General features: G+C 47.5%; 1 protein-coding gene across 1 annotated transcript; it reads right to left on the bottom strand.

Moving 5' to 3' along the window:
* Positions 1-1,363: 1,363 nt before the first annotated feature.
* On the bottom strand, positions 1,364-13,929 carry CRAT (carnitine O-acetyltransferase; the record flags this gene model as incomplete). The annotated part of the gene is given in 14 exon segments (NM_001282839.1): positions 1,364-2,640; positions 3,191-3,328; positions 3,848-3,910; positions 4,385-4,520; positions 4,842-4,964; positions 5,175-5,294; positions 5,758-5,858; positions 6,940-7,118; positions 7,592-7,766; positions 8,332-8,497; positions 9,505-9,558; positions 11,740-11,858; positions 12,314-12,577; positions 13,860-13,929. Coding segments are annotated over 14 exon segments (1,884 nt in total). The 3' UTR covers positions 1,364-2,424.
* Between the last annotated feature and the right edge of the window lie 376 nt (positions 13,930-14,305).

The raw sequence follows: 14,305 nt of genomic DNA, 5'->3' as shown, positions 1-14,305 counted from the left end.
CAGGACAGACCAACCTTCCGAGGTACAGTCACAGCAGTGTGTACTTCTGCTTCATCTTTAATAGGCACTTTCCTTTGAGAGCCTCCCCTTTCAACGACACAGAGTAGAAAAGGGCCAGTCTCAAATACTCGAGGCAATACTGTAGCATCAGCGGTTGAAGGCATTGCAGACAGGGAAGAATAACTTGTCCCCTAGCAGAAGAGGTTGATTCCGCACGGGGAGAGGATTACTTTGGCAAAAGGAATATTTTTTCGATGTCAAAGCCTCCATTAACCCAGATGTTATTCCAGCAAGGTTTGGTCTTTTATGTAGTGTTTACACCATCACTTATGTCATGATAATACTGAGTATCCTCCTGCAGTTTTCAGTGTAATTCATGCAGAGGAGGCAACAGAGCAGCGATGGCCGTTTGGAGGGCTCCCATTGGTTTTTTTCAGACTATCTCACTCCCTTCAGGATTCTTCTAAAAGATCAACTAAATCCATGTAGATGATGTGAAAAGTGGCAGTTCATACAATCACTGGCTGTGCAGGTGAGTTTCAGTTAAATTTTCCTTTTATAGATTTATTTAGGTACAAGATAGAAGCTTCAAAATAACATCCTTTTAGGAAAATGCAGTAGCGTTGGCTTCTGTCTTTCAAGAAGCAAATTACAATGATTTTTTCTTTTCTTTTACCTTAACAAGTTTAGTGCAAATTTCTTCATAGGTGTTCACTAAGGCACTTCCATCCTGTCCCTTGCTGTTCTAGGATCCGAAAAGTGGCAACTATGATCACGTAGTTCCCTGTAAACAGGCCATCAGACTCCTAATGCTGCTTGTTTATGGTCATGTCCCAGCAGCCACATCTTAGAGTGTGTGCAATTTAAATATTAAATTCCTGTTGCAGAAATAGTACTAGAATTCTTCATTACCATATGGTTTTACTAAAAAAAACACACCCCAAAACAACGTATAGTCAGGAGCTTGGATTCTGGCAGATTCATTGGAAGTAGCACTTATAAAAATTCCTATGCTACAATTGTATGTTAATGTTTATATATAAACCTCTTACTGTCTCAAGTTTGTCAACTGAACATGAAAACACTGTCATGGGATCAATCTCTTGCAGAATAGAGCTGGTACAAGTATGGGTTAGGCGGCAGTAAGAGAAAAGTGCAAGAGCGGCAGAAAAGGTGCTATGGTGTTACTGCAGGAACAACTGCCACAGTGGACAAACATCTTCAGTGCCCGCGTGTTCTCAACTTTCTCCCTGCTTTTCAAGATTTTCTGTCTTATCAGAGCAGAGTGATGTGATTCTACAGCTGTTTTTCCTTTGGTTTGAACAGATTTGATCTCTGTGGCCAGAAATAGGACTATGTTCTGGAATTCCTCATTAGAAACATTCTTATTTGTCCACAACTTAGACATAACGCATTATGTACAAATATGTTGTTTCTGAAAGTGAAGTATGTAATGGTGTTCGCATGTGGCCCCCTGGGTGGTAAACAGAAGGGCAGCATCTGTTCTTTTCCTCAGTTCCAAAAGAAGGTACAACGAAGCAAGTGTCCTGCTAACTGCACAGGCAATTCCTTCTCATCTCTCCAAACATTAAGGTACATAAAGTCAAAGCTGGGAAAACCTGTGTGAAAGGAGTTTTGTGGGGAATAAAATCTTTATGCTGAGCCTGAAGATCCGTGGCTAGGAGCACAACAGCAAGCCTAACAAAAAACTCAGAACAAAAACAACAACAACAAACACCTTAGTTAGTAGCAAATGATGTTCTGTTGTTGATAGGGTCAATGCAACAGAAAGGGCATCCTAAAACGAGCAAAGGGAACGTTCCCAGGCCTGTAAAGCATGTGATGGTTGGAGTGCCTGGGATAAGTAGTGCAGGGCACTCTAACGAGCCTGGATCTGCTCCCACTTAAGAACTTCTTTCTCCCCTTGCCAAACTTCAATGGTGACGTTTTGCTGGAGCAGCAGAAGGATCCTCAGTCAAATTTGACAGATGCTGCACTCTTCAGAAACCAGCAGAAAGACTGGTCTTACAGTAGTTCCATCACATTATGAATGTCCCCTGCTTTCCCTGGAGAAGAACTACCTGCCTCACCAAATGGATTTACATACTGCTAAGGACTGTGCTTTCTGTATTCCTTTATAGTAAGTTCCATAAAAATAATACGTCAGTCCTCTTTGAGGACAGGAGGGTGCGCTTTGTATTGATGGGAGAGGACCAGTTGGTTCTACTTCGGCTAAAGACAGCGTTTCCTCTTACCAGTAATATTTGCAGATGACTATTCTGTAGCCTCTTGCTGAAAACAAATGATAGATTCCCTCCAAGGTTCCAGGGCCATCTGTGCTCTCAATAATTTTCTGAGGAACTGGGAACTTCAGTGCATGAAGAACAGCCCCTTTAGCTGGGGGTTTTGCATCACGTTTGCCTCTTACAGTTTGGATTTGGGAGCGGACTGGAGCAAGCTCCTCATGTCTAGCAGCGCCTTCTCAAGATAATGTGCCATGCGAGCTGCGTTGGTGTCAGCACAGCTGTTGAAGGCTGAAATGGCAAAGTTGATGTGCTCACCCATGGGGTTGTAACAGATTCCGTAGCCATCTGGAACCACGGGACCAAAACACATCACGCAGTCTGTCTTTGCTGGGACCTGCGGAGACAATGTGATTAAAAATTTCTAACCAGTCAGAGAGAAATGGAGCCATCAAACGCTAACAGCTCTGTCAACAGAAGAAACTGCCGTCTTGTGAAAATGCTCTAGAAAAGGGACTTTTTGGTCAGACCCACCTACCACCACACACACACTGGATTCTGCCATATAGTAGCAATGTGTTTTCCTTTGCATTTGCAAAGGAGGAGGATTCCTCCCCAAGATAAGCTTGTAGTAAGTCACAAGCAGAACAGTACCAGTAGGAATTACAGCACAGCAGATGAATGTAAAGCTGTTCTGGCACCTGACTTCAGCTGGTGCAGGTAGACACCAAACATGACTGGTGATCTTGGCCTTGGTTCTGCTGGTGTTTTAGAGAGGTGACAGGGACTGTGGCAGCTATAAGATCAGATCTGCAGCTTTATGGGATTGGTAGCAGGCTTAAAACTTTTTGTCCCCAAATGAACAGAAGGAAATGAAGGAGAAATGCAGAGAACAAAGGCAATGAAAATGAAGAGAGCATTTCCATCTTTGCTCAGATGGGTCCTACCTGGCTGGTTGACAGGTTGAAGTGCATTGCAACGGCATAGGCTGTGTCCATGAACAGCTCAGGTATGCTCACTAGGTCCTCGATGGCTTGAAGCTTCAAGCCTAAGAGGTGGCGATCTATTGCGTTGCCCTGTATTGCCTGGAAGGAAGGAAGGAAGACTAGATGAAAGCCTGTCCAGCAGGCAAGCGAGCAAAACCATCGGTTTCTTTAGGTTAAAGAAAAGAAACACTTCTAAAAATATCTAAATGTTAAAAGTCAGAAGGAAAATAGTTCTTGCCTTTAGGACCAATAGTCAATCTTGTTGTAAGGACTGTGAAATTCAACACACCAGTGGAACTATCCTTACAGTTCCAGCCTACAGGCTCGCTCTGGTTTAAGAGGTCCTCATGCAACTTTGGCATTTATCAGCAACAATGACGATGAGAACTGAAGCTACTTTTGGATTTGATCCTCTCCTTTAGGCTGGTCCCAGGGGACAAAAACCACGGGCTAGAGAAAAACCGTTCAGTCTGTGCCCTAGAGCAGTGTCAGATCAGAGCCAGCCCCGGGCAACAGCACTGGTAGCCACATCGCTGTGGCAGCAGAGAAAGCTCTTAGGGTCTCATCTTTCACCGGAACCCTCATTTGCTGTGTAAACCCCCAGCTCTGGACACTCACCATATTGGTGTATTCCTTGTGCGCCTGGGTAGCTCTCCGCAGCAAGTCTGCTTTCTCCTGGTCCTGAGAACACACAGAACTGTCTGTTAAGACTTTCTGCAGAACAGAAAACCTCACTTTGGCTGCTCTCTAGGATGGAGGACATTTCTGCTTTGTGTGTTTACACTAGACTAATTTTTAGCTTTACTAGATTTAAATAATTTTGCTTGGCTGCATTACTTCATTCTGAATGTTGTCGTCCATCCATCAGTAGCAGGACTTTTTTGAGTAGCTAAATGGACTTTACAAAGGGATGAAACTTCTTGATGGGATTAGAAATGCCCACGTGTTGTTTCCCAGGCTTTCAATACATGTGAAAAGAAAGTCAAATGAAACCCAAGGTATGTAACTATATACTCAGAGCTATGTTTCAGCTCAACATCATATCAGGCGCAGTTCTGCTTAACTGAAACCAGCTGACACTGAGTTGGACAAATAAGCAGCTTTCCTCTTTTTCTGGAGTGGAGTCCTCTTACTCCACATCTTTGAGAGCCTCACCGATTTGTCCGGGCTGTCCATTGATTGCACAAACTTATGGGATTCTATAGAAGTGGAGCGGATGGTGTCCGTGCGGCCCAGGCGGAACATCCTTAGCGACGCGCTCTCGTACGTGGCACAGGAGTGGCCGTACATTCTGGAGGGTGGAGAAAAAGGTCACAGAACTGAGTTTGTCCTGAGAGGAATGGCCTCTTGTGAAGCAGAAGAGCTGAGGAGATGGGGAACACTTTATGTGAGTGAGTCCCATTGACAGCTGATCTCTGATGCTTCCTTACTAGGATTGTACACACCCAGAGGGGTTAATCTCGCCTGTTTGGCAGCTGCCACAATGAGATCTGCTGACTTGGGACACAGGCCATAGCAGCCTGTGTGGGACTTGTCTGTGACACCTTTATTGTGCTCACATATTTGAGTCTGACGGTGAAGATGGCAAGAAGCGATCTGTTGGTGGTCTCACCTGTAATACGCCAGCTGCAAGGCCAGCTGGATAAAGGCATCAGGACTTATCTTCTCAGATTTGGGGTAGTTTTTCCCAAATTGATGAAAGACCAAGACGATGACATCCAGGTCTTCGACCATTCTGCAAGGAAAGAACAAGGATGTGTTCCTTCACCTGTTGCTGCCTGTTGCAACATAAAGCTGTGGACTTTCCTTTCATGAAGCACAGAGAGAACAGGCTATTTGGATCTGATCTGTGCAGGGACAGAGAGATTCCTCCCGCAGAGTTGTCTGGGCAGTTATTATTACTCCCTCAGTCACTGAGTAGCTCTCTCCACCGCTTCATACTTACATGTTGAGGTTCTGCTTCGCTTTCTCTATGTCACTCTTGATTTCTGGGGTGATGTTAAACCTCAGCTTTTTGGGCATTGGCAAAGGAATCATAGGCGATCTTACCAACTCAGGTTTCTTCCTGCACAGAGAAATGATTATGTTCAACCAGACCTTTAACATGAGGCTCAGCTAAGGACACCAGAACCGGGGCAGAAATGCACAGGAGATCTTCCCCAACATCTTGTGACACTAGTCACAGGCTGAAATATTCTTCACAGCACCATTACAGTGTTTTTTGAAGTGGATGAATGAAATATCTTTTGTGTCTTCTGCCCTAAATAAACACCCTCAGAGGCAAAAGTCCTGTTAACTCTGAATGGTGTAATTCCCCAAGGATGGAAGCAGCAGCAAAACCTATTAGAGTAGCTGGTCACTCAGTTCTCATCATGAATACAAGAACTGCAATACCTAGTTAGCCTACCACTACCCTTCCTCTGGAACAAATTCCTAGGGGCTGAGCTGTGAAGAGGCACATTCTTAGGCTTTAAACCACCTGCTCCCCATCTCTAAAGCTGAGGAAAAGCAGAGGAGGCAGGACTCACGTGTACTCCACAATGTGATCCAAAAGAGCAACAATGGGTGGGCCTTCTGCAGGAGCGTGTTCGTAAACGAGACCACAGGAGCCATCTTCAGCGATGATGAACTATGAGAGAAGCACGAGAGGACAGTGGTGAAGACAGACAGACACTGTGTGAAGCAGGAGCTCTCCGGAGAGATCTGGTATCTCGCTGTTCTGTATCAGAACAGACAGTGGTCCTGTTCTTGCACACTGGAAAGGAGGTAACACAAAGGCTGCATTTACCAGAACGGCAATGGAAGCCTTTCAGCAGGCCGAGAAGATCTGGTAGCACTGTTACAGTTTTGCAAAATTAATTGGGTAAGAGTGTGCCTAAGATCTATACATATATATATATATATATATATATATATGTAATATAGGTGTGCTCAGGGTCCTGGCAATACAGAGTGGTTCAAAGGGTTTGATGTACTTAAATGTACACATAGTACAGGAAAAATATCACCGCGTGCTGCCTTACCCTTACTTTTCAATTAGCTGGAAGATCTAAGCTTTATCCTATCAATGAAGAGTTCTAAATCAGAATAAAATAGCTGAAAAGATTATGAAGAGTCCGGCAGATATGAGAAGAATCTTTTAAAGCACCATTGCTACTATCCATGAGCCAGGATCCACCAACAAATGAAGGAGAAGTTTGAATAGCAGCAGCTGTTGAAGGCTCTTAACAAGACTGAATGGAGAAGAGATCAGAGGGATGCTGCGGGATGGCAGCTTATGTTTGAAACAAGAAAAAACAAAACAAAAAAGCCACTGGGCAGCCTCTGGCAGAAACAGGAGAAGTGACAAGCCTGGGGGAGATCCGAGGAACAGACCTCCCTGCGGTTGGGCTGCCTCCAAGCAGACGAGGCATTGTTCACTGCAGGCAGAAAATTGATTTACAAGGAACACAAAGAGCTGCTACACTGAATAAGCGTGGGCAGAGGCAGTAAAAGAAACAAAAGTCCCTGAGGCAGGAATGAGCACTTGTGGTGACTGCACGGGAAGCCGTAGGATCTCACGCTGTCACCCACCACGCTTTGTCTCTCCTGTTTCTCCGCTCTCTTGATATGAGGAAAAACCTCCTGCAGAAGTTTTCTGTGATTTCTTTGACCGTTGTATTCTCATGACAAAGCAGCTCATCCAGTACGCTTAGACCATCAGCACTCACCTGAAGGGTTTTGTCGAACCATCGGTTCCCGCTGTTCCAGCGACTGCCTCCGCCGTGCAGCATCTGGGCGGCCACGCGGCTCTTGTAGATGTCGTCGGACACCCGCGGCATGGGCGCGTCGAGGCAGATGGTGCAAATGCTCTTCTCAATCGTACGCACAGATTCCTTGTTGGTCTTATCTGGGAGAGAAACGAACAGCAAATAAGGAAGAGGAGTTGAAAAACTTGAATTGCAGGGAGACTGAAATTTGAAAGAGCAGATTTGAAGGACCCAGTGTTGGATTCCCATTGTACCTCAGTGCAGTATTGGTCGTTTAGGGGTGTATTTGGTTATTAAAATTGCAGCCAGCTGGGTTGTTATAGATGTGGGTGTGCTGTGTTCACCCTCCTTTTTTTGTTTTTCTTACATCCCACCTATTTGCAAGGCAACGAGCTAGGATTTCAGATCTAACAAACCAAACCCCTCTACCTTCCAAACCAGAGATAACCACACTCCGCAATGAAATCAGGTTGCTTCTTTGAGGCCTAAAGCTCATGTTATCTGTCCAGAACAAGCTTCCAAAGGAAAGAACTGAGCAGAGCACAGCGCTGAGGTTGGCAGTTCAAGCGTTTGTGGTGTTTTTTGGCACTCACGTGTTGGGGGCTCTACAGACCTTTCAGCAGGTTGTTGTAGGCTTTTGCCCAGCTGTTCCGGTGGTTCGTTGTGAGGATCCCAACAGGTTCTTTGTTTGTTTGGAGGGAGGTGTTCCATATCTTCTCCAGCTGAATGAAGAGCTGGTCAGTGGTGAGGGGACTTCCATCGCTGTTGTAAACATCCAGCTCAAAGAACTGAAGGTGAGAAGAGCAGACAGGGACAGAGACAGAACATGAGAGAAGATCTTTATTATCCAGCCCCAGAAACATTCTGTGAAACATGGAACAGCCACTTTGAGGAGTAAGACCTGTCCTAAGAAGTCAGCTTGCGAACAGACCTTTGAAGGATGCTCAGAATTGAGAGACCTGAGTCCAGCTTCCCTTATAGGGCATAGATACAGACCAGGTTTTAAGATCGGAAGCTGTGGTAATGAGGGCCACAACACAAGAGGAGTTCTGATTTCTGAGACTCAGCTGTGGCAGTAGGGTTTGTTATCCAGTTTCCATTTGCTATTTCCAATTCCAGACTTGATCTCTGAGAGACAGGAGTTGCAGGGAGAAGAAGCAGAGTTAGAGAGTGCTCTTCTGCCTCGTAGCCTGTTGCTCACAATCCCAGCTACTGGCCAGCTAAGGCCAAAGGGGATAAAAGAAGCAGGAGCGAATTCCTAGTGAGGGAAACTTTGTGGGCAGAGACTTTCAGAAGCTGAAATGGCCTCCTGCACCTAAACAAACCTCTTAGAAAGCTCAGGAGCTGCCGTACCTGGAAGTTGTGAACCACCGTTATGTGTCTGGACTGCTTTTTGCCTTTGGCATAGTTGACGATGGAATCCCGCTTGGGCCCAGGGATGCGGCAGGATGAGAGGATCTGGTAGTACTGGTTCATGCAGAGGGGCTTCCCACCCATATACTCCACCGGGAGGGTCTCACTGCAGACACAGCAAGGTGAGGAGGAAAGGGGAGAGAAAACGTCAGTGAAAGAGCCTGTGCTCCCCGCACCAGACAGGCACAGGCTCAGCCGTGCAGCTGCTGTCACTCCAGCAAAAACTAAATGTTTTGTTGCTGGCGGTATAAAAAAGGGACCCTCCTTCCTCATTCCCACCAGCATTCTTGGTAGGGACTAGAGAAAGCGTCTGTTTGCTGGCCTTTCATTTGGGAAGGAGAAAAGTGCAGTCTTCTCTGTAACACCAGAAAAATAGATCTCTGGACCTAATGCATAGTGTAGCATACGCCATGCTGTCTGCAGAGAAAAAATCCAGGCAAAATATAGTGGGGGATGTATTGTTTCCAGTGAAATGTCAGAAAGAGGTTTTTGGCTGTAATTTCGAGTGGTGAGTGTTTGATGTCCTTCTCGTGACTCACGAACCTGACTGGGACTTGATCAATCATTTGAACAGTCACATTCCAACTCCCCTTCTCACAACTGGTCCTGAGCCTCAGCTTTATTTGGTTGTAAAGGTATGATGTCGGTAAACGTATTTTTGGAATATATAATAAATAAGGCATGTTCAGCAGAGGTTTGGTGGTCAAGAGAAAAGGGGTAGGGAGCAACAAGTTTCTCTAGAGCTCATCCTGTCTAACTGGAAGATGAGAAACACCAGAAACCCAAAAGGAGAGAAACAAATTCCTGCTGCCTGAGCTGTAACTCGTTCTGTGGGCAAACAGAACCACGTAGCTCCACAGGACTGTCAGTCAGGCTCGCTCCCTCTGAGCACATGCATGTGCCAATGAAAGTACTAAGGTAAACAAAAAGCATGAAGAGAGAAAAGTAAATTTGGCAGTGACTTTGGCAGTGAGCAGCGATGTTGATTACAGTATCTCTTTCCAAATATGTGCTGTATTCTCTTGCTTTTCAATTTGGGACATTTACTGACAGGGCTCAGCCTCTCTAGGACGGTAAGGAAAATGTGAGAATTCAGGAGGGTCACAAACTCACTTGTCAATCATGGTCTTGAAATCCAGGATGCCCTCGATCAGCTTGGCAGCAAACCTGGAAAAATATCAAATGTAGCAAGTTGAGATTCAAAGACACAACATCTGGGGCTGCGGAACGGCCGAGCAGGGCCAGCAGAGCCTCCCTCTGCTCCTTAGAACGTTCGGCCTTTCTGCCGAGCCCCTGTTGTGCCCATCTCTGGGGCTGTGGTTTGAGATTGCTGGATAGTCCACGTAGCACTTTTAAAATGTATCTTACTGTATAACCAAGGAACTCTGGACAACTTTCAGGAAAGCAGGGTTCAGTTCAGATGCATAACTGACCCTCTAACAGCAGTATTTTTAAGTGCTGTGTTGTGATTTTTTTTTTATGACATCCTAATTCTGAGTCTTAGCATAAAAACAGCACCAAGAAAAGGGGATTTCTGCCCTTCCCTGGCCAGGAGCCACCTCCAAGTTTCCAGGCAAGGTGCAGCTCTATCTCCCTGCATCCAAAACTCACCACTGCTGACTTAATTCCTACCCGAGGAATGTTCCGCTGCTAATGCAACTCTCAAGAGCATTCCTCTAGCATTGCGGGATCTGAAACAAATACAGGCGTGCAGCAGGCTGGCACCGAGGTGTTGTGTTTACTGGGATCGACGTAACCACTGCCAATGCCAACTCCCAGCAGGGAGGGAGGCTGTGACAAGCCACATCAGACTGTTTGGCTCAGCAGTGACAGGTTTGGCCTTCTCTGACCCAGGAGCTCCCACCCACGCACAGGAGGAAGGAGGCAGGAGGTCACTGTGGCAAGAGGTTGCAGTCAGACTGTCATAAGTTTTAAAGCGGTGTGAGTATTTGGCGTTTGCAGGCAGTGTCATCTGGATTTGCTCAGCCTGCCTGTCCGTGGTAATGATCAGAGGGTTTAACTGTGAAAACCTAAGGGTGACATCCTGCAAAGTAGTTTTTAATGAAAATTTCCCAGCCTTATTGTAAAAGCTGAGGAAGTAAAAGAGCTGGGAAGCAACAGTGAGGGGGTTTGTGCTCCTTCCAGAGAGCAGACAGCCCAGGAGTGGAGTTAGTGCTCGAGGCGGACACAGGGGAGACGGCAGCTGCCTTGTGTTCAGCCAGCAGCATTGCCAGATTGAAGAATGGAGACACCTCCACTTTCTAAACCTGCCTTCTGGCTTCTGAAGTTTTGGTCTCAAGCCACGCTGTCAAACTTCTTTCTGCAGCCACAAACTATATGAATGCGCATTTAAATTGTATTTTACATGGGAGCCCAGATTCTCATGCAGCTGCTCGCTTCCACTGGCTAGGGCATCATTAGTGCTCCAGATCTTATCTTCTTTTGGATAACTTAAGACTGAGTAACGTAAGGAAGAGCTTTTGAAAGCATTTGTCTAGCCTGGCACTGTCCCTGTGCGGCTCACGCCCTGCACCCCTGCTCGGGTGTATCCAGGGGAGTGGGAGGGAGGATTTGTTCTCACCCACATGGCTCCGGGGCTGGTACTTTTGATCTGCCAGAGCACTGATGACTGTGGTAAAGGTAACCCTGTGTAAAGGTCAATGCTGAAGATCTGCAGGTGGATTTAACACAGCTGTATTGGTGGTTAAAAATTAAAGGGAGCCCACATGGGACAAAGGACATGGCAGGGTTTGATTGTGAGAAAAAACTGTGAGTGGAGAGGCTGCTGACTTAAGTTTTCTAAACCATAAATCCAAAAGAGGGGACAGTCTCCCGCAGGAACAGATGGAGTGATGGTTCCTGCAGCAGCTTCCCCATCCCTTTTAACTGGTGAACTCCGAGGTCTTGCCGGTTGGTCTCTTTTACATGCCTGGGCTAGTTTTTGTGCCTCCTTTAACTGCACATACAATCTCAGCACCTTGTAGTCTTTAGTGTGTCAGATCCTCACAATGCGTCCAGCCAGCAATGTGGCCATCTCACAATAGAGATCTGTGCTAGAGCAAAGACCAGAACCTAGGTTTTTAGTCCCAGTTTAGTGCCTGAACCACTAGACTCTTTGATTTTCCTTCTTGATGAAATATTTAGTCTGGTGCAAGCAGGAGTCTCCTTACAGCCTGGCAGCCCTTCCTTATCTGTACAGCCCTCTTGCACAGCACAGACAGCTGTCAAACGTGGAGACCACATGCTAATTGCTCTCTTCCCCAGTCATCCTGAATGCCCTCCTCCCTGTCCAGCAGAGATGGCTCATCCCATGTGAAACCGAGGGGAAGGTAAAGAAAAGGACTTTACCTGAGCTGACCTTGTCGATCCTGAAAATCCTGCTTAGGTAAAACCACACCTGGGCTGGAGTGGACCACGACGGGCAGGCGATACTCCAGGTACGCGGTCTTCAGCCACCAGTCCGAGAGCTGGGACGGAGAAAGGCAACATGCAGCTACAGCATCTGCGGCTGTTTGACCCCAGCCCAGCTGAACGGCCTCAGCATCCTGCCCCCAGTTCCGCCCCACGCTTTGCAAACGGTTTGGGTTTGATATTGCACATGTGGAAGGGTAGAAGGATTTGAGAAAGGCAGGGTGGGCGCTTGGTGCAGGGCTTGAGTGGAGCATTTTCTTCAACTTTTGGGGGCAGCTGTGTGATGCTAATGGTTTAGAGGCTTCAGCAGCTACAGACAGAGTCCAGGACTCCCCATTCTGCTGTAAATCTCAACTCCTCCTGGTGAGGAGTTGGCACAGTTTGGGGAGGTCAGCAGCAGGCTCATCACAAAGGTGATGCCTTAAAAACACACATGCAGTGGATGCAGCCAGGACACTGGAGAGGTGGGCATCAAACCTCCACCCTCCCTGGGGCCAGCGTCCCAACCTACCCAGTTGTCTGTTTTCTTGGCTCTTCTCTCCAGGCCCTTCTGCAGCCTTTCCCCGACACCGCCCGGCTTGCGGAACTCGGCCACCAGCTCCTGCGTGTGGTTCAGCTCCTCCTCGCTGATGATGGGCTGCAGAGCCAGCAGGTAACGGTCCAGCGTTTGCTGGAGCGGCGGCACGGGGAGATGGGGCAGCGCTTCCTGATGAAGTTGGAATCTGCCCGGGATCTTGCCTAACGCTGCCGGCTTCAGCAGGCCATAGGGCCTGGCCTGCAAAGCACAGAGCAAATGTCGAGACACAACTTCCCCCCAGTGTGCAGGAGGCAACAACCTGGAGCTGGGAGTCTCCATCCCAGCCCCAATGAGGGTGCACAGGTGTTTCAGCATGGAAGCAGAGCACACGAAGCGCAAAGGCAAGGCGCAGGTCTACCGACTGCACGCTAGAGATGGCTGTAGGACATCCAGAAAAGCTGCAAAAAAGAAACTTGGTCCCCCAAGATACTGATTCTCAGCTCGTCAGAGGATGTACTGCGAGGATAACGATACATCTCCAACCCTCTGGACACCTTCCAGCTGAAAGTCCCCATGCATTTGACAAAGTCAAACGTTTCCATCGCATGGTAAGTGGGAAGAAAGTAAGTCATGACAGAAATATTCATCTTGCCTACTGTCAGAAGCTGTTTCACAGAACCCTTGAGCCAAATCAAACTACCCTTTGGGTTTTGAAGAGATAGGATTTAGAGAACAGCTCTTCTCTGACTGCCCAGGGATGGTACATTAGGCAAGGAAAGACTGGCTCTGGGGCAATGCTCCTTTATGCTGCTGAACCTCCCAGTTACTGGAGGACACAGCTATGTTAGAACCACCTCTGTCCAGTTGTACCAGTAAGGGACCGGCCAAGTCACAGGAGCCTTTGGAGAGGGAAGAGCAAAAGCTTTCTGGGAAACTCTGGGTGATGCCAACAAGCTCCTGGGGTCCGATGGGGTCATATGGGAATGAAAGCACCATTGCATTTTCCTTGGTGGAGAAATAAAATGGAGCAAACACCGTCACTAACCAGGAAATGAACCTGCCAGTTTTCCCCCCAAAAATCAACATTGTCTTGGGTGAACAGGGTTGGACATCCTTTGGCTTGAAGATGTTTAAATTACACTCTGAAGGTTTTCAGTTCCCTCTGCTCCCCCGCCTCTGTTGGATCTGCTGAATCAGACACTCTCCTACAGGATTCTGGACTTTGCAAAGCCAAAGAGAATGTGCCCTTTGATTTCCAAGGTAATGAGAAGATAGCTGTCCCCCCACCTCCTCCCAGGAGTTAAGCACAAAGAAAATAAGAGAGCAAGCTAAATCTGCAAGGTGACAAAGCCTCCGCATGGCACTGAGCCCTCAGAGAAGATGCTCTGTGCTCTTTGTAGGACCTGGTGAAAACTATGGGATCAAGGTCTGGAGAAGGAATGTTAAAAACAAGAGAAGGGAGAACTTCTGAAGCATGAAAAGAGAGTAGGGCTGGGGAGAAATGCAGGGTGTTAATCATGACAGCATGGGCATACCGTACCTTCTCTGCTTGCTTCTGTTTCCTATCCATGGCTGGGAGGACAGAAAAGAATGGAAACCTCTCCCTCGGCCTGTCTCGGTTTCCTCTTCCACCTGACAACGTGCTGCCCGCGCGGGGCGTCACCTCGTTAGCAAACTGTCACGTGGTTGCCCTGACCAGAGGGTCCAAGGCCAGACACAGGCCCCGGAGAGGCGGGGTGGAGATCGGACCATCAGGCTGCGCCACCTGACTGCCATGAAGGTGACATTCCGGGGAGCCCTCCCACGGCCACTGACCCTCAGCTCGGTGTCACCCGCTCAATCACTGGGCGTCCAGCCATGGCACAAGTGAAGGTGCTGGGGACATCGTCCCCTCAGCCTTCGCCTGGACTGTGAAACTACAGCAGCCATTGGGAAAAGCCTGAACATCTCTGTCTGGGCAGGAGGAACCCCAATTTATGAACTGGT

Source organism: Columba livia, chromosome 19 (assembly GCF_036013475.1).
Source record: "Columba livia isolate bColLiv1 breed racing homer chromosome 19, bColLiv1.pat.W.v2, whole genome shotgun sequence".
In the NCBI taxonomy this organism is placed as follows: domain Eukaryota; kingdom Metazoa; phylum Chordata; class Aves; order Columbiformes; family Columbidae; genus Columba; species Columba livia.
The sequence above is the reverse complement of the archived record's forward strand: the minus strand, read 5'-3'. Positions and strand labels throughout refer to the sequence as shown.